This window comes from Sphaeramia orbicularis, chromosome 19, assembly GCF_902148855.1.
Source record: "Sphaeramia orbicularis chromosome 19, fSphaOr1.1, whole genome shotgun sequence".
In the NCBI taxonomy this organism is placed as follows: Eukaryota; Metazoa; Chordata; class Actinopteri; order Kurtiformes; family Apogonidae; genus Sphaeramia; species Sphaeramia orbicularis.
The window spans coordinates 13,845,452-13,864,440 of NC_043975.1; the positions used below are offsets into that span (position 1 = coordinate 13,845,452).

Here is an 18,989-nt window from a genome sequence, read left to right on the forward strand (position 1 = left end):
AAGCCAAAACTGACAGTCAGCTGTGAAATCAGATTTGTACCGAGCAATTTTAGCCTGTAAGGTTAATTAATAAGCAGTTCATATTCTATTACTGCAGAAATAGGTGAAAATGTTACAGGAAATATGAAAACTGGGATTAAATAACAAAAGAAATGAATTTTGAAGACTTTAATTTACTATTATTACAGCAAAAAACTCAGTATTGTTGCATGTTCTTCATCTTGTTTTAACTTTTTTGTAACAAGATATGACTCACAAATGATAACCAGTGGCAGAAATAAGAATTATAATTACATAAACATGAAAACTAGGACTAAATAGCAAAAGGATGACTGACGAGAACTTTAATTTAATAATATTCCAGCTATAAAGTCAGAATTTTTGCATGTTTTTCATCTTGTTTTAATGTTTTTGAAAGAAGACATGACTCATAAACACAAACCATCTCAGATTAAACTAATAAACACAAACCTTATGCCACTGCAGCATAAAATAAGGTTAATCAAAAGACAGTTTATATACTGTTACTGCAGAAATAAGTAAAAATATGACATAAAAGATGAAAACTGGAACTAAATAACAAAAGAGATGAATGTCTAGAGCTTTAATTTAATAATCCTACAGCAATAAAGTCAGTTTTTTTGCATGTTCTTCATCTTGTTTTACTTATTTCTGCATAAAAATGAAAACCCTGACTAAATAACAACAGGGATAAACTTTATTTTACTATTATTGAGGCAAAAAACTCAGTATTTTTGCATGTTTTTCATCTTGTTTTAACGTTTTTGTAAGAAGACATGACTCATGAACACAAACCATCTCAGATTAAACTAATAAACACAAACCTTATGTCACTGCAGCATAAAATAAGGTTAATCGAAAGACAGTTCAGATTCTATTACTGCAGAAATATGTAAACATATGACATAAAAGATGAAAACTGGAAGTAAATAACAAAAGGGATGAATGTCTAAAGCACAGGTGTTAAACATGTGGCCTGGGGGCTAAAGGTTCCAATCTGGCCTGCGGGATGAATTTGCAAAGTGCGGAAGATATTAACAGTCAAGGGCGTCAAATTGGAAAATAATAGTATAACCTCGAAATAATGACTCCAAATGTTCTTCTCGGTTTAATGTGGAAAAAAATAATATGACATTATACCTATAAATAATGTCAACACCATTTTTTTTCTTTGATTTATTGCAAAGAACATTAAATTCTGATATCCTTTAATAATAAAACATCAATAACCTGAACAAATATGAACAACCTGGAATGTCTAAAGAAAAATAAGTGCAATTTTAACAATATTCTGCCTGTTTTGTGCCTTAGTAGATCTGATCTGTAGTGCACATGTAGAAATCATAAGTTGAGACGTAATATTGATTTTTAAAAAAAATGGTATTATTATTTTTTCCTCTTATTTTTCTTTAGAAATTTCAGGGTTTTTTTTTTCAGGTAATTCACATCCTTTTTGTTTGGATAGTTTGTAAAATGTAAATGTTTTTCATAATTTAACCCTTTCATGCATAGTGGTCACTCCAGTGGACAGCTATTCTCCAGCTGTTCTCTTGTATATTCATGGCTTTTGTTGTTTTAGTTCCATATCAGCCAACACAGTGGACACTAATGCAACACCCCATACATTACAGTTCATACTATTACCGTTCCTGTTCTTGCTAAACCTGATCTGCAATAACATATTTGAGTCTAAATCAATTGCTAATTGTTATTAGACTGCAATTTAAATTTCTTTTAAAACAAAAAGTTGTTTTTTTTTTTTGTTGCATATTATCTGATTGAGTAATAACTAGTATTATAGTATGTTAAAATGTGAGGAAGCATCAGATTCACAGCATTAAAAATGATTTTATTTCATAGTTTTCACACAGTATGTCAGTAAATACATATTTCTTTGCTTCAAACATTAAATGCGTGATGTCCAGCTGAGGGGACATTTTTGTAACTCCATGAAAAATATTTTCATAAAGAAATTTCAATTGCATTGTTTTTTTCATGCCTAAAGAGGAATGAAAACATTCAGGAAAAAAAATCTTTATTTCGGTAATCATAATTCATGTATGAAAGGGTTAATGTTATTTTTTGCATTAAAAAAATTTGGAGTTGTCATTATTTATAGGCTATCATGCTATTATTTTACTGCTCCGGCCCACTCGAGATCAAATTGGGCTGAATGTGGCCCCGGAAAGAAAATGAGTTTGCCACCCCTGGTCTAGAGCTTAAGTTTAATAATCCTACAGCTATAAAGTCAGTGTTTTTGCATGTTCTTTATCTTGTTTTAACTTTTTTTTTTTAACAGGACATGACTCTAACTAATAAACACAAACACAAACCTTAGGTCATTGCTTTATATAACAGTAGGCCAGACTGAGTTGCTAAACCTTAAAAGGACAAATATCACCATCCTTCCACTTCAATAAGCCTTTCCCATTTCTTCATCATCAGTATTTGCCTCGAGGAAACATCCGTCCACAGTAAAGTGCCGTTTAATAAACATTACCCAGTTAATGAGGTGACTGTTCTCATTTCAAGTCATATTTTACTCAGCTCACCTTTATCTCTACAGTTTTTTTCCTCCTTTATGCTCTCGTTTTTGACTAATTCATAAAGCAAACTCTGAGCTCACATCTTCATCTTCATAAGATAAATATCATTTTATCCCACCTGACGAAGACGACCTGTTACCACCTCTGTGCGACTTTGTTGACCGTGTGCACACTTGGATCCTGCTTCACCAGCTTTAAATATGAAAGTAAATATGCTTAACATTTGGTGTCTTTCTGTTTCAACAGTCGTTCTGACTGCAAGGCAAACACCAGTAGAGGATTAAACCCTTCATGAGGCAAACAAGAATCGTACACACACACAAATAAACATCATCCTGCCTGTCAGGGCCCTAAACTGTTTGGCTGTCTGACGTATAATTAATCCACGCATAACGAACATACACAGAAATACTGCACAAGCAGTGATATTCGGAGTTAAATGGGTTAATTTTAACTGAGTAGATTAACATTATGCTGCAGGTTTACTTCAAAATATAACATCTTAACCCTTTAACAACTGCAGTATCACCGGCGCTACATTTAGCACTTTATAGCATTTAAATTAGCGTAACTACTGAACCGTTTATGCCAGGGGTGTCAAACTCATTTTTGTTCACGGGCCACATTCAGCTAAATTTGATCTGAAGTGGGCCGAACCAGTAAAATAATAACATAATAATATACAGGGTGGGGAAGCAAAATTTACAATGAACATTTAGTTGTTTTTTCTCAGCAGGCACTACGTCAATTGTTTTGAAACCAAACATATATTGATGTCATAATCATACCTAACACTATTATCCATACCTTTTCAGAAACTTTTGCCCATATGAGTAATCAGGAAAGCAAACGTCAAAGAGTGTGTGATTTGCTGAATGCACTCGTCACACCAAAGGAGATTTCAAAAATAGTTGGAGTGTCCATAAAGACTGTTTATAATGGAAAGAAGAGAATGACTATGAGCAAAACTATTACGAGAAAGTCTGGAAGATACTATTAAAGAAGAATGGGAGAAGTTGTCACCCGAATATTTGAGGAACACTTGCGCAAGTTTCAGGAAGCGTGTGAAGGCAGTTATTGAGAAAGAAGGAGGACACATAGAATAAAAACATTTTCGATTATGTAAATTTTCTTGTGGCAAATAAATTCTCATGACTTTCAATAAACTAATTGGTCATACACTGTCTTTCAATCCCTGCCTCAAAATATTGTCAATTTTGCTTCCCCACCCTGTATAAGTAAGGTCAACTCCAAACTTTTCTCGATGTTTTGGAGCAAAAAAAGTAAATTTACATTATGAAAAGGTTTACATCTACTAACTATCCTTTCAAAAGATGTGAATCACATGAACAAACTGAAAAAATAAGTGTAATTTTAACAATATTCTGCTTCAGTTTATCATTTCAATCATCTTCTTCTCCGAAACTGCAATTCCGATTGACTTCAAACTTGGTATACAGCTTCTTTATGATGATGTCAACAAAAGTTAGTGAAATTATTTGGATCCGGATCTGATTCTGGATTTGGTGCCACTTTGAAAAATTTCCCCATTATAAGAGATAGGAAGTGGATCGATGCAATAACTCAGTAAATATAAATGATATCCAGTGTAAATTTCTACAGTCCAGCCCTGATGGGGAGATGACCTAAACATGATGTCCACATGCTGATCAGGATCTTCTTCTGGATCCGGGAACTTACGGAAAATTTAACATGGGCTCTTATGGGGAAAAAATTTCAATCGTCTTTTTCTCCCAAACTCCAGTTCTGATTGACTTCAAACTCTGTATACAGCTTCTGTATGATGATGTCACACATGGTATTGAAATTATTTCGATCCGGATCTGATTCTGGATTTGGTGCGACTTTGAAAAATTTTCCCATTATAACAGATAGGAAGTGGATTGATCCAATAAATCACTAAGTATCAATGATATCAAGTTGGAATTTGAATTTTTTACAAATCTGATTGGAATATGACCAAAACATGGGCTATTTCTGTAATATAATAAATACACAGAACTGGGTGATAATAAATGGCATCTGGATACATTTCCCAAAGCTTTTCATTTGGCCGGTAAGCTACAGGGCCATTGGTCCTATTTTTAGGTTTTACTGGTCATTTTTTATGCAAAACTGCCAAATGTGTGTCCTTTGTGACCTGTTCGTACGTTGTTGTACGGTTTTATTTGACTATAGTGTTTGTCTGTAACATCCTGCTCAAGTTTTTGATTAAATACATGTTTCTGTCTGGCATGAATCAGAGCATCTATTCATCTGTTAGATATGAAGTCATGTGGTTTCTAGGAACCTGCCGTCTGTGTCTTGTTTCATAATCACTGAGGTATTTTTTAATCTTGGCATGAAATATGTGATTGTTTCCTGAGTCAGACCGTGTGAGCAGGACTGTCATGGTCTGTTGTTAGTGTTTGTGTAGGTGTTGCTCTTTACGTTTTCTGCATGGCTCATGGTCCTCTTCTTCTTCTCCTGCTGTTTACTTCACACAAACCAAATGCAGCACTTCCTGCAGGTGCTAAATGTGTTTTTGTTCTGTAAAAATCTGCCCAATATGAGGTGTTTTAAAGCTGTTGTGCACACAGTTGGTAGACAGAATGTGGGCTTAAATACTGTTGTGTTATTGTAGAATGAGATTTTATTTATAGCAGAAGCTGAAACAAAAATTAATCTGTGCAAAAGTCACATATATACAAATGTATTTATTCTTAAATGCGTGTATTTGCTTTTTTTTTTTTTTTTTAAGAAAGTAAGGGGAATAGTTTTGAATAGTTTAATTTTCTGACTTTTGTACAATGAAAGTAATTGATTGACAGTAATCATCAGATTTGTGAATCATGAAAATGAGATGACGTCAGAACAAACAGAATGAACATTGAGCTAAATTATGGAGATGTTTATTATAGGTTCTAGAAAACAAAAAAGCACAAGATGATATCCTCAAATGTCCTATAGATATATCAGGAAACTACTAAATATCTAGCCAGAATCACAAAAATTTGCTTTTTTTTCTCTAAAAATGACAGATTAATGCAACAAAATGATTTCTTATTGAAGTAAATTCCAGAAATATTTAATATGGAGTTCAGCAAATTGATTATACAAGGTGATGTCCTTAGATGTCCTATAGATATACCAGGAAATATCCAATTATAATCACAAAAATGTGCTTTTTTTTGTCTAAAAATGGTAAATTAATGCAGCAAAAACTTTTTTTTTTTTTTAAATCAAAGTAAACTACATATATATTTCATACAGAGTTCAGAAAATGGACAATACAAGATGATGTCCTTACGTGTCCTATAGATATAACAGGAAATTTGTAAATATCCAGTTAGAATCACAAAAATGGACTTTTTGTTCCCTAAAATTGGCAGATTAATGTCACAAAAACATCCCTTTTTAAACTAAATTACAAAAATATTTCCAATGGAGTTCAGAAAATACATAACACAAGATGATGTCCTCAAATGTCCCATAGATAGTCCAGGAAACTAGTATATCCAGATGGAATCACAAAAATTAGTTTTTTCTCAAAAAATGGCAGATTAATGCAAAAAAGAAAAAACAAAAATTGATATCAAAGTAAATTGCATACTGTCTATATTAAATTTTCCTTAGATGTCCTATAAATATTTCAGGAAATATCCAGTTCTAATCCCAAAATGTGCTTTTTTGTTTTTTGTAAAAAAAAAAAAAAAAAAAAAAGGCAGATTAATGCAACAAAAATATATCTTATCTAAGTAAAGTACAGAAATATTTCATATGGAGTTCAGAAAACACATAACACAAGATGATGTCCTCAAGTGTCCCATAGGTATGCCAGGAAACTAATAAATTTCCAGATGGAATCACAAAATTTGACTTTTTTTTCTCTAAAAATGACAGATAAAATGCAACAAATATATCTCTTGTTAAACTAAATTCCAGAAATATTTCCTTCCGGAGTTCAGAAAATGCATAATACAAGGTGATTTCCATAGATGTCCAATAGATATTCCAGGAAATATCCAGTTATAATCACAAACATTTACTTTGTTTTCTCTAAAAGTGGCTGATTAATATATCAGAAACATTTCTTATCCGGGTAAAGTTCAGAAAATACATAACACAAGATGATGAGTATATAGATATACTAGGAAACTAGTAGGTATCCAGATGGAATCACAAAAATGTACATTGTTTTCTCTAAAAATGGCAGATTAATGCCACAAAAACATCCCTTGTTGAACTAAATTACAGAAAATATTTCCTATGGAGTTCAGAAAACACATAACACAAGATGATGTCCTCAAATGTCCCATAGATACACCAGAAAACTAGTAAATATCCAGCCAGAATCACAAAAATTTGATTTTTTCTCTGAAAATGGTAGGTTAATGCAACAAAAATATTTATTATCAAAGTAAATGACATGTACATTTCACATTTCCTTAGATGTTCTATAGATATTCCAGAAAATATCAAGTTATAATCACAAAAATGTGCTTTTTTGTTTTTTTGTCTAAAAATGGCAGATTAATGCAACAAAAATATATCTTATCAAAGTAAAGTACAGAAATATTTCCCACGGAGTTCAGAAAACACATAACACAAGATGATGTCTCCAAGTGTCCCATAGGTATGCCAGGAAACTAATAAATATCCAGCTGGAATCACATAATTAGATTTTTTTTTCTCTAAAAATGACAGATAAAATGCAACAAAAATATCCCTTGTTAAACTAAATTCCAGAAATATTTCCTACGGAGTTCAGAAAATGCATAATACAAGGTGATTTCCATAGATGTCCCATAGATATTCCAGGAAATATCCAGTTATAATCACAAAAATTTACTTTGTTTTCTCTAAAAATGGCAGATTAATGCAACAAAAATATTTCTTATCAAAGTAAATATATTTCACATTTCCTTAGATCTCCCATAGATATTCCAGGAAATATTCACTTATAATCACAAAAATGTACTTTGTTTTTTCTAAAAAATGGCAAAATAATGCAACAAAAATGTTCCTTATTGAACCAAAGTACAAAAATATTTCCCATGGAGTTCAGAAAACACTTAACACATGATGATGTCCTCAAATGTCCCATAGATATTCCAGGAAATATCCAGCTGGAATCACACAAATGTACTGTCTGTCTCTAAAAATGCCAGATTAATGGAACAAAAACATCTCTTATTGAACTAAATACACTGATATTTCCTGTGGAGTTCATTTTTTCCCCCACACATGACCCCAGTCCGTCTGAACAATTGGCCGTGGTGGATTAATTTAGGATTTAGTGATTTGTTAAATTGTGGTTCAGCAGGTGATAAGGTCATAACCGGCTCATCTCCGTCTGGTCGCAGCTGTCGAACTCCCCCTTCTGATCAAAACTCCATATTTCAGTCTGTGGCGCAGAGCCACCATGCCGATCTGCCAGACCTCCTGTGAATGCAGAGGCCTCGGATTCTCTGATTCATGTCTGCACGGCGGCGATGACACACATTTGGGATTTTGCATAAAAATACCTGCAGGTGTTGAACACTTAAATGCATGCTAATGCTAAGGCGCTAGCAGATTTTAGCGGATGATGAGCTTTATTTTGAGGAGGTTCTGCACTGAATTCAGTCTTAAAGAATAAATGTAGTGGAAAGATTTGATAAACAACAGAATTTTGCTTGTTCTGTAATAAGTTTCTGAATTGAGGATCTGTAATGAATTAAAGTTGGACCAAAACACAATAACATGGCAAGTTGATTGGAAATTTGACTGATTTATTTATTTATTTATTTATATATTTATTTACTTACTTACTTACTTACTTACTTACTTACTTACTTACTTATTTATTAGGGACGGTGCATATTAACCCATAAAGACCCAGTGCTACTTGTGTGTCAGTTCCCACCTGATTTTTTTCCTCTCTATTTAATTATTCTTAAGTGATTTATCACCATTTGTTATAAAATTATCCTCTGTATTTTCCCTTTTTTGACTCAAAATCACGTATTTTCCATTATATAGTTGACTGATCATATAGATGTTCATAAAAGCTCAGATTAAAGTTGAGGATTATTACATCAAAAACAGAGAAAACTGAAGAAAAAGGGCCTTTTTCAGTAAAATATATCATTAACTGAGCATTAACACTGCAAAAATCAAAATCTTACCAAGTGTAATTTTCTCATTTCTTGTCAAAATATCTCATCACACTTAAAATAAGACATAATCACCTAAAGAGAAACATTTCAGTGAGATATAAGAGTGTATTTTTAGACAATAGATCTTGAAAATCTTATTTTGAGAAATCTTACCAAGATAATTTTCATTTGTTCCATTGGCAGATTTTTTTTGCTTGAATTAAGCAAAAAAAATCTTGAATTAATCAAAGAAATCTGACGACGGAACAAGTGAAAATTATTATTAAAGATTTTCAAGATCTATTGTCTAAAAATAAGTTCTTATATCTCAATTAAAAGTTACTCTTTAGGTGATTATGTCTTATTTTAAGTGTGATGAGATATTTTGACTAGAAATGAGAAAAATACACTTGGTAAGGTTTTGATTTTTGCAGCGAAACAAGTGTGTCCTTCCTCTGTCATTGATCCAACTCCATGGGTTTTACTGGTGAATCAATGTTGTAGAAGATGACGGTGTTTCTATGGTAACTACAGCCTCTGAACATCCAAATGGGTCATATCTGATAACCATGAAAAGACAACAAACGGCATTTTACATCAGTTATTTGCATGTACTGATAGGATTAATGGATCAACAGGTATTAAACAGTTTAGATCCGTAGATGGTTTTGGTTAAAGATGGATGTTTGGGTCTTTATGGGTTATTAAACATCTACAGCAGTATGCTAGAGTGTAGCAACAGTGCTAATTTCCATCTGTAGTCCCTGGGCAAGTGACAAAAAAGGCAACTGATAAAAGACTAAACACCATAAAAACACACAAAACAACAGTGAGAACAATGTACTGATGGTCAGACTTGGTTTTCCTTCATCCAATGTTTAAACTGTGGTTTGAAGGATCTATATCAGGGGTGTCAAACTCATTTTAGTTCAGGGGCCACATTCAGCCTAATATGATCTAAAGTGGGTCAGACCAGTAAAATAATATAAATAATAGGATAATAACTTTTGAGTGAAAAAAGTAAAATTCTATAATGAAAATATTTAAATCTATGAATTCCACAAAAATGAACAACCTGTAAATTCTTAAGAAAAATAAGTGCAATGTAAACAATATTAGGCCTTAGTTTATCATTTATACATGGGAATCACAACTTAGAGATCACAGTGGATCTACAAATACACCAAACATTAAATAACAGGCAGAATATTATTAAAATTCCATATACTTCTCATAAGAGATTTTAGGTTATTCACATTTTTTTTTCTAAAAGACTAGTCTGTAAATGTAAATATTCTTGTATAATGTAACTTTTTTTACACTAAAACAAAGAGAAAAATGTGCAGTTTTCATTATTTATATGTTGTTATGATAGTATTTTACTATGTGATCCACTTTAGACTGAATTGACCTAAAAAGAATTTAACATCATTGATTGTTAATATCTTCAGTGTAATTTTTGCATTTCACAAATTCATCCCAGCGGCGGGATTGAACCCTTTGGCGGGCCGGATTTGGCCCCCGGGCCGCATGTTTGACACCTGTGATCTATTATAATACTACTAATACTACGACTACTACTAGTAATAATCATAATAACAATAAAAAATAATAATTATTATTATTATTGTTATTATGATTATTATTATTAATTTGGCTTGATTATATACCTTCAAAAAGTAATTGAATGGTCTTCTGTAATACTTATACTTACTTATAATTATCAATTATTCCAATATTTGTTGCATAGACTGTGTAAATAAAGTAAAAATAAATAAATAAATAAAGAACTAGACCTAATCTTATCATAAAAGAGAAAATTATATGTGCAAATAAAATCTTTAATTTCTAACTTCTTATTAAAAAATAGTGTTTATTCTTCTGGTAGTATGTCTATTATAGATGACAATATATGGAATTTATAGTGGGATTAGAAAAAGACAATTGATTTTCTTTGTTTTTTTAACAAATTTTTCATTTATGAATATTTTCCTCAATTTTCGATTCAGTTTAAATCGAAATTTCACTGTTAATTCACCCCCAAATTATTTCCTCTATTACATTATTGTAACTTATTCTGCTGAATTAACATGATTTATTTAGAGGTGATGCAAATCTTAGCTCATATTATAACTAGGGATGTAATGATATGAAAATTTCATATCACGGTTATTGTGACCAAAATTATCACGGTTATCATCATTAATGCGGTATTGTTGAAATTGTGCTCAAAATGTTCAAAAAGTACTAATACACACTGAAATAATTTAACCAAGTTGTATTTTTAAAAACAAAAAACAAAAAATAAAACGCAGATTAACTACCTTCTGTTGCAGAAACATTCAAATATTAATCCTTAGCGGTCTGGGCCTATTTTGTCTGTTTTTCAATACTTTTGATTTTGCCTTTTTATATTATATAAACAAATGTTTACTATACCCATGTTTGTTTGTTTTTTTTCAGCACAACTTCATTTATATCATCTGTCTATTATTTTTTTCACTTTAACCTACTACATCAACATAAAAGGCCAGAAAACACATAAAAAATTATATAAATCCGATTTGAAAAATGTATATAATTTATTGCATAAATAACACAAAGATATTTAAGGAACCTTTTCAAAGACTTTAAAAGTGAAAATTGGTTCCAAATATTAGGTATATACAATTAAAATTGTAATAAATTAAAACTCTACTCAAATATTTGACATAAAAGCACATCTTTACATAGGCGTTTTCTCTGGAAAAATGCGGTAATCAAACACGGTTATCATGATAATTAGAATTTAAATGGTAATACTAACTGTCTGCAATTTTACCGCAGTTTATCGTAATACCGGTAATCGTACATCCCTAATTATAGCACTTTTTTTCTTTTTTTCATTTTTGCTAATATTGCTCCGTATTTCCTTCCATTTCAGTCCATTGTTCCATGCTGCTCTTTTAGCTTTAACGTCTAGTACAATGGCAGTTATGACATCAGCTGTGATTAATTTAGGGATTATTCCCTGATCACTAAATCCATCGAAAAACACGACGACAGCCAAAGCTTTTCATTTTTCCATATACACACACACGGCCTGTTTTGTGGTATAAACACAAGTCAAAGATACACGCTGTTCTTGTCCAAGATTAGAGAATGCGATGTGGATTGTCAGGAGCAGTTGAAGGGATGGGATGTAGGTTACAGCTGATGGACCCACTCGCTCTCTGGCCTCTTCCTTTCCCTGGATGAATCCTAAAGGAGCTTACACTCTAATATCCTGATGGGAAAAGGGTTTGCTTTAAGCTCGCCGTTTGATCGCGGGGAGGATACTGTGAGGGTTTGAGGTAAATCACATCTTCGGAAACGTGGTCTTTTCACCGCCAACCTGTTGGGCGCCAACATCATGAAAGCACCCGGTTGTTTTTTTCTTATTTTTGACATTTGTTTCTGGAGGATTTTTCTGCAAAGACAGGAGCAGAAGCCACCGAATCCCCTCTACGAACCTTAAAGTTTCCAGATCTTTTTGGCTTTTTCCAGTCCTATTTTAGACATGATTCCCACTAAGATGCTAGTGTACAGAGGGCCCGATGGAGGCATGCACTCGCAGACTATTTCTAACACGAGACGGCGCAAGAAATCCACCGGAGATCTGTTCCAGAAGGGCTACAGGGTCAGGATGGGCCACGGCCAGGTCGGCGACAAAGACGACCAGGACGGCCCGTGCCACAGCTTCAGCTCATGCTTCCATGTAATCTCCTACTGGGGTAAGACCTGCAGGACCAGGGGGGGATCTCCTCTAAAGCTGAAGGTTGGCATGTCCAGAAATTGTTTTTTTTTTTTTTTTTTTCTGGACTACATGTCAGCTGGAGCAGGTTCAGGTTCAGGATTTGTGCTGTATTATGTTCCCCATCTGGCAAACATTAACTTGGACTGGAAAATGAGCTTATGCACGGCTCAATGTGATTCATTTTATTATTTAACCCATAAAGACCCGGTGCTACTTTAGTGGCAGTTTCCATGCATATGATTATTTTCCCCTAAATTTACCCTTTCTGAAGTGATTTATCAGCATTTATAATAATATTATCCTCTGTGTTTTGCATTGTTTCAGTGAAAATCATGTATTTTGTTATATTTAATTCATATAGATGTTCATAAAAGCTCAGATTGAAGTTGAGGGTTATTATATCAGAATCAGAGGAAACTGAAGACAAAAGGGACTTTTTCAACAAAATATATCATTAACTAAATCCATCCAGTGCTACTTTACTGGCAGTTTCCTTACGTATGATTATTTTCCTCTAAATTTACCCTTTCTGAAGTGATTTATCAGCATTTATTGTAGTGTTGTTCTGTGTTTTGCATTCTTTCAGTATATTTTCCTATATTTAATGTAGATTTTCATAAAAGCTCAGATTAAAGTTGAGGGTTAATATATCAGAGACAGAAAACTGAAGAAAAAAGGGACTTTTTCAAAAAACAAGCATCTCCATCCACTGTCATTTATCAGAGTACATGGATTTACTGGGAAATTTACCCATAAAGACCCAGTGCTACTTTAGTGGCAGTTTCCACGCATATGATTATTTTCCTCTAAATTTACCCTTTCTGAAGTGATTTATCACCATTTATTGTAATATTTTCCTGTATTTTGCATTGTTTCAGTGTATTTTCTTATATTTAATTCACTAATCACGTTGATGTTTATAAAAGCTGAGACTAAGGTTGAGGGTTATTATATCAGAGACAGAGAAAACTGAAGAAAAAAGGGACTTTTTCAACAAAATATATCATTAACTGAATGAAAAACAAGTGTCTCCATCCATCCAGTGCTACTTCAGTGGTAGTTTCCATGCATATGATTATTTTCCTCTCAATTTACCCTTTCTGAAGTGATTTATCAGCATTTATTGTAGTATTGTTCTGTGTTTTGCATTCTTTCAGTATATTTTCCTATATTTAATGTAGATTTTGTAAAAGCTCAGATTCAGCTTGAGGGTTATTATATCAGAAACAGAGGAAACTGAAGAAAAAAGGGACTTTTTCAACAAAATATACCATTAACTGAACAAAAAACAAGCCTCTCCATTCAATGTCATTCATCAGAGTACATGGCTTTTACTGGTAAATTTACCCATAGAGACTTAGAGCTACTTTAGTGGTAGTTTCCATGCATATGATTATTTTCCTCTAAATTTACCCTTTCTGAAGTGATTTGTCTCTATTTATTGTAATAGTTTCCTGTATTTTGCATTGTTTCAGTGTATTTTCTTATATTTAATTCACTGATCATATAGATTTTCGTAAAAAGCTCAGATTAAAGTTGAGGGTTATTATATCAGAATCAGAGGAAACTGAAGAAAAAAATGAACTTTTTCAACAAAATATATCGTTAACTAAACAAAAAACAAGTGTCTCCATCCATCCAGTGCTACTTTAGTGGTAGTTTCCAAGCATATGATTATTTTCCTCTAAATTTACCCTTTCTGAAGTGATTTATCAGCATCTATTGGAATATTATCCTCTGTGTTTTGCATTGCTTCAGTGTATTTTCCTATATTTAATGTAGATTTTATAAAAGCTCAGATTAAAGTTGAGGGTTATTATATCAGAATCAGAGGAAACTGAAGAAAAAGGGGACTTTTTCAACAAAATATATGGTTAAATGAACAGAAAACAAGCATCTCCATCCTCTGTCATTTATGAGAGTACATGGCTTTTACTGGTAAATTTACCCATAAAGACCCAGTGCTACTATAGTGGCAGTTTCCATGCATATGATTATTTTCCTCTAAATTTACCCTTTCTGAAGTGATTTATCACCATTTATTGTAATATTTTCCTGTATTTTGCATTGTTTCAGTGTATTTTCTTATATTTAATTCACTAATCACATTGATGTTTATAAAAGCTGAGACTAAGGTTGAGGGTTATTATATCAGAGACAGAGAAAACTGAAGAAAAAAGGGACTTTTTCAACAAAATATATCATTAACTGAATGAAAAACAAGTGTCTCCATCCATCCAGTGCTACTATAGTGGCAGTTTCCATGCATATGATTATTTTCCTCTAAATTTACCCTTTCTGAAGCGATTTATCAGCATTTATAATAATATTATCCTCTGTGTTTTGCATTGTTTCAGTGAAAATCATGTATTTTCTTATATTTAATTCACTGATCATGTAGAAGTTAATAAAAGATCAGATTAAAGTTGAGGGTTATTATATCAGAAACAGAGGAAACTGACAAAAAAGGTCTTTTTCAACAAAATGTATTATTAAATGAACAGAAAACAAGTGTCTCCATCCACTGTCATTTATCAGAGTACATGGCTTTTACTGGTAAATTTACCCATAAAGACCAGCCGACAACCAAAACCATCAACTGATCTATAATGTTTAATAACTTCTGAACTGCTAAAGCTTTAAATACATGTAAATAACTGGTGTAAAATACAGTTTGTCATCTTTTCATTGTCATCAGATATGACCCATTTAGACGTTCAGAGGCTTTGTAGTGAATCATCTACAACATTTATTCACCAGTAAAACCCCTGGAGTTGGATCAATGACAGTGGATGGAGACACTTGTTTTTATCAGTTAATGGTTTTGGTTGTCGGTGGTTGTTTGGGTCTTTATGGGTAAATTTACCAGTAAAAGCCATGTACTCTGATAAATAACAGAGGATGGAGACGCTTGTTTTCTGTTCATTTAATGATATATTTTGTTGAAAAAGTGCCTTTTTTCTTCAGTTTCCTCTGATTCTGATATAATAACCCTCAACTTTAATCTGAGCTTTTATAAAAATCTACATGATCAGTGAATTAAATATAGAAAAATGCACTGAAACAAAGCAAAACACAGAGGATAATATTGCAATAAATGATGATAAATCACTTCAGAAATGGTAAATTTAGAGGAAAATTATCATATGCATGGAAACTGGCACTATAGTATAACTGGGTCTTCATGGGTAAATTTACCAGTATAACCCATGTACTCTGATAAATGACAGTGGACGGAGATGCTTGTTTTTGTTCAGTTAATGGTATATTTTGTTGAAAAAGTCCCTTTTTTGGGGTCAGTTTCCTGTTTCTGATATAATAACTCTCAACTTCAATCTGAGCTTTGATGAAAATCTACTTTACATGTGGGAAAATACACTGAAACTATGCAAAACACACAGGATAATATTACAATAAATGCTGATAAATCACTTCAGAAAGGGTAAATTTAGAGGAAAATAATCATATGCATGGAAACTGCAAATTTACCAGTAAAGGCCATGCACTCTGATAAATGACAGTGGAAAGAGACGCCTGTCTTCTGTTCATTTAATGATATATTTTGTTGCAAAAGTCCTTTTTTTCTTTGGTTTCCTCTAATTCTGATATAATAACCCTCAGCTTTAATCTGAGCTTTTATGAAAATCTACATTAAATATAGTAAAATACACTGAAAAAATTCAAAACACAGAGGATAATATTACAATAAATAGTGATAAATCACTTCAGAAAGGGTAAATTTAGAGGAAAATAATCATATGAATGGAAACTGCCACTAAAGTAGCACTGGATGGATGGAGACACTTCTTTTTTGTTCAGTTAATGGTATATTTTGTTGAATTAGTCCCTTTTTTCTTTAGTTTCCTCTGTTTCTGATAAAAAAAACCCCTCAACTTTAATCTGAGCTTTTATGAAAATCTACATGATCAGTCAGTTACATATAAGAAAATACACTGAAACAATGCAAAACACACAGGATAATATTCCAATAAATGCTGATAAATCACTTCAGAAAGAGTAAATTTAGAGGAAAATAACCATATGCATGGAAACTGCAAATTTACCAGTAAAAGCTATGCACTCTGATAAATGACAGTGGATGGAGATGCTTGTTTTCTGTTCATTTAAAGATATATTTTATGGAAGAAGTCCCTTTTTTCTTCAGTTTCTTAAAATAACCCTCAACTTTAATCTGAGCTTTTATAAAAATCTACATTAAATATGGTAAAATATACTGAAACAATGCAAAACACAGAGGATAATATTACAATAAATGGTAATAAATCCTTTTCAGGAAACAAACTGCATTTTACACCAATTATTTACATGAGGATGATGATGATTTGATAGGATTAGTGGATCAAAAGGTATTAAACAGTTGAGATCAGTGGCAGACTTTGGATGCCGGTGGATGTTTTGGGTCATAATGAGTAAAAAAAAAAAAAAAAAAAAAAATCTATACTCACTAGAATTTTCCATCTGCATGATTTGCTGTTATGATTTGTGTCATTTTGACGTGTGCATAAATCTGTTCCAGCTGCTGAATTTGTCAGCTCGGGCCGAGATGGATTTCAGTTGATTGCTCACTCTTTAGCTGGGATGGATTTTTATTGTTTATGCAGCAGCCGAGCATGACGTGGATTAATTTCTTTATGAATCAAACTCAGGAGGGAGGTTCCATTTGTGCAGGTATTTACTGCAGCGCGTCAAATGATAGGACGTGAACAGGAAAAACGAGGCCTATTTTGCTATTTTTTGTGTGTTTTGCCAGAGAAATCTGACCGATCTGAGCGTTTTTTTCACAGGATATTCGAGTCGGTCCTGACATGTTTGTACTTATGAATGATTATCTCTGCGTCCTTGACCTTTGTGCTTTAGCCACAGCCTGGGTTTTCCTATAAATACCCTGAATTTTTGGATTTGACGTCATGATTTACTGGTTCAATTGGCCCTGACAGCGTCCACCTGTCTTTACTCTAATCCAGGTTTTCATCTCGTCCATGTTTCTGTTCAGTTTTTTACTCGGCGGGATTGAAACATGCATCAGGTAGACGTCGCCGCTTCGTGAGGCTCCTGAGATTAAATTGATGAAGAGGTAGCCGGGATGTCGTTTCTTTTATTTGTTTTATTTTTATTCCTCCCCCCACACGCGTTTTCCGAAACAGTTTAGAGCTGCTTGATTTGCTGGAGTTTGTTTTTCTTTAAAAACATAAATCCAATGACGCTGGTAAACATGGATGAAAGTATGAAAGGTATTGTGTTTTTTTGGGTGTTTTTGTTGGATCAAATGCAAATGTCATGTGATTATTTATCGTCTCTAATCATTTCTTTGTGGTTTTTCTTTTTTTCCCCTCACAGGCTTGAGGTTTTTAAGGGCCTTAAGATTGATACAGTTCTCAGAAATTTTACAGTTTTTGAATATACTAAAGACAAGGTAAGTGTGCACATATTTGTCTTCAACTTTTCATTAATTTTGTGCCATAAATCTTTAACATTTGTGACATTTGGTGCATTTTTAACTCAAATTACGCTTTTTTTTTTTTCTTTTTTTTTTTAACTGTACGCCGAGTCTTGGGGTGAATGAAACAGCTTTCTGTTCGTCCCCTTGCTGCTTAGAATTAAAGCTTTTAGCGCAGATGTCATGTCAGAAAGAGCTTATACTGCAGCTCAACAAAATACTGTAGAATAATCTCCTCATTCATTCAGTACGACGAAGGTAAAGTGGGAGAGAGATTCTTTTTGGAATAAGACGGCGCTGTTTTAAAGGATAGTAGAGCCTCGAGCAAACTGTAATTGAAGTATTTTAATGTCACGTCACTTAAGTTACATCTAAAAATGTGTTAGAACTAATGGAGGTGCTGTGTACACTGCAAAAAAGGAGTATCTGACTTAGATAAACTGACCTGAATCTGGAATATTTATCTTATATTTACTTATTGAGACTTAATCTTGTTAAAATTATTTGACTTGTTCCAAGAATTTTCATCTTGCGCTACCCCGCTTAGATATTACAACTGATTTTAAGCAATATTTATTACAAAACGAGTTCTATTATTGGGGGATGAGTACGGCAAACACAGTAAGTGTTTGCCCTCAAGAAATTTTTACCTCTTTTATGCAATTTTACCTTTACATACATATATCTGGTTGCTTCTATGAAACTGGTCCCTAAAAACAGGACATGGAGGCTAAAAATTCAAACCAGATGTAGACTAATGTTATGATGCAATTTTGGAAGCACTTTAAGTCTATTTGAAAAATAAATATTTACTGAGATAAAAGAGAAACTATTTTTCCAGATGAAACAAAATTTTAATATTATTTTTATACAAAAATCTGCATGTTACATGGTAAAAAGGACACGGAAATTGCGCGTCACTATTTTTTAAAAATATCTCTCTATTCTCTCACAGGTACATTTTGGGAATTGAACTAATTATGCAAGGCAGAGTGTTTCACAAAAATTACCGATGTTGCAAAGTCGCTCGTGATTCATATGTGTTTAAC

The 18,989-nt window shown here is 32.7% G+C and overlaps 1 protein-coding gene across 4 annotated transcripts in view; it reads left to right on the forward strand.

The window, feature by feature from the left end:
• Positions 1-18,989, forward strand: part of LOC115410373 (calcium-activated potassium channel subunit alpha-1-like) — a 283,875-nt gene that overhangs the window by 163,784 nt on the left and 101,102 nt on the right. For all 4 annotated transcript variants that reach the window (XM_030122000.1, XM_030121997.1, XM_030121998.1 and 1 more), the window contains exon 6: positions 17,841-17,916. In XM_030122000.1, the coding sequence (XP_029977860.1) occupies positions 17,841-17,916 (76 nt within the window). The remainder of the gene's footprint in view (positions 1-17,840; positions 17,917-18,989) is intronic.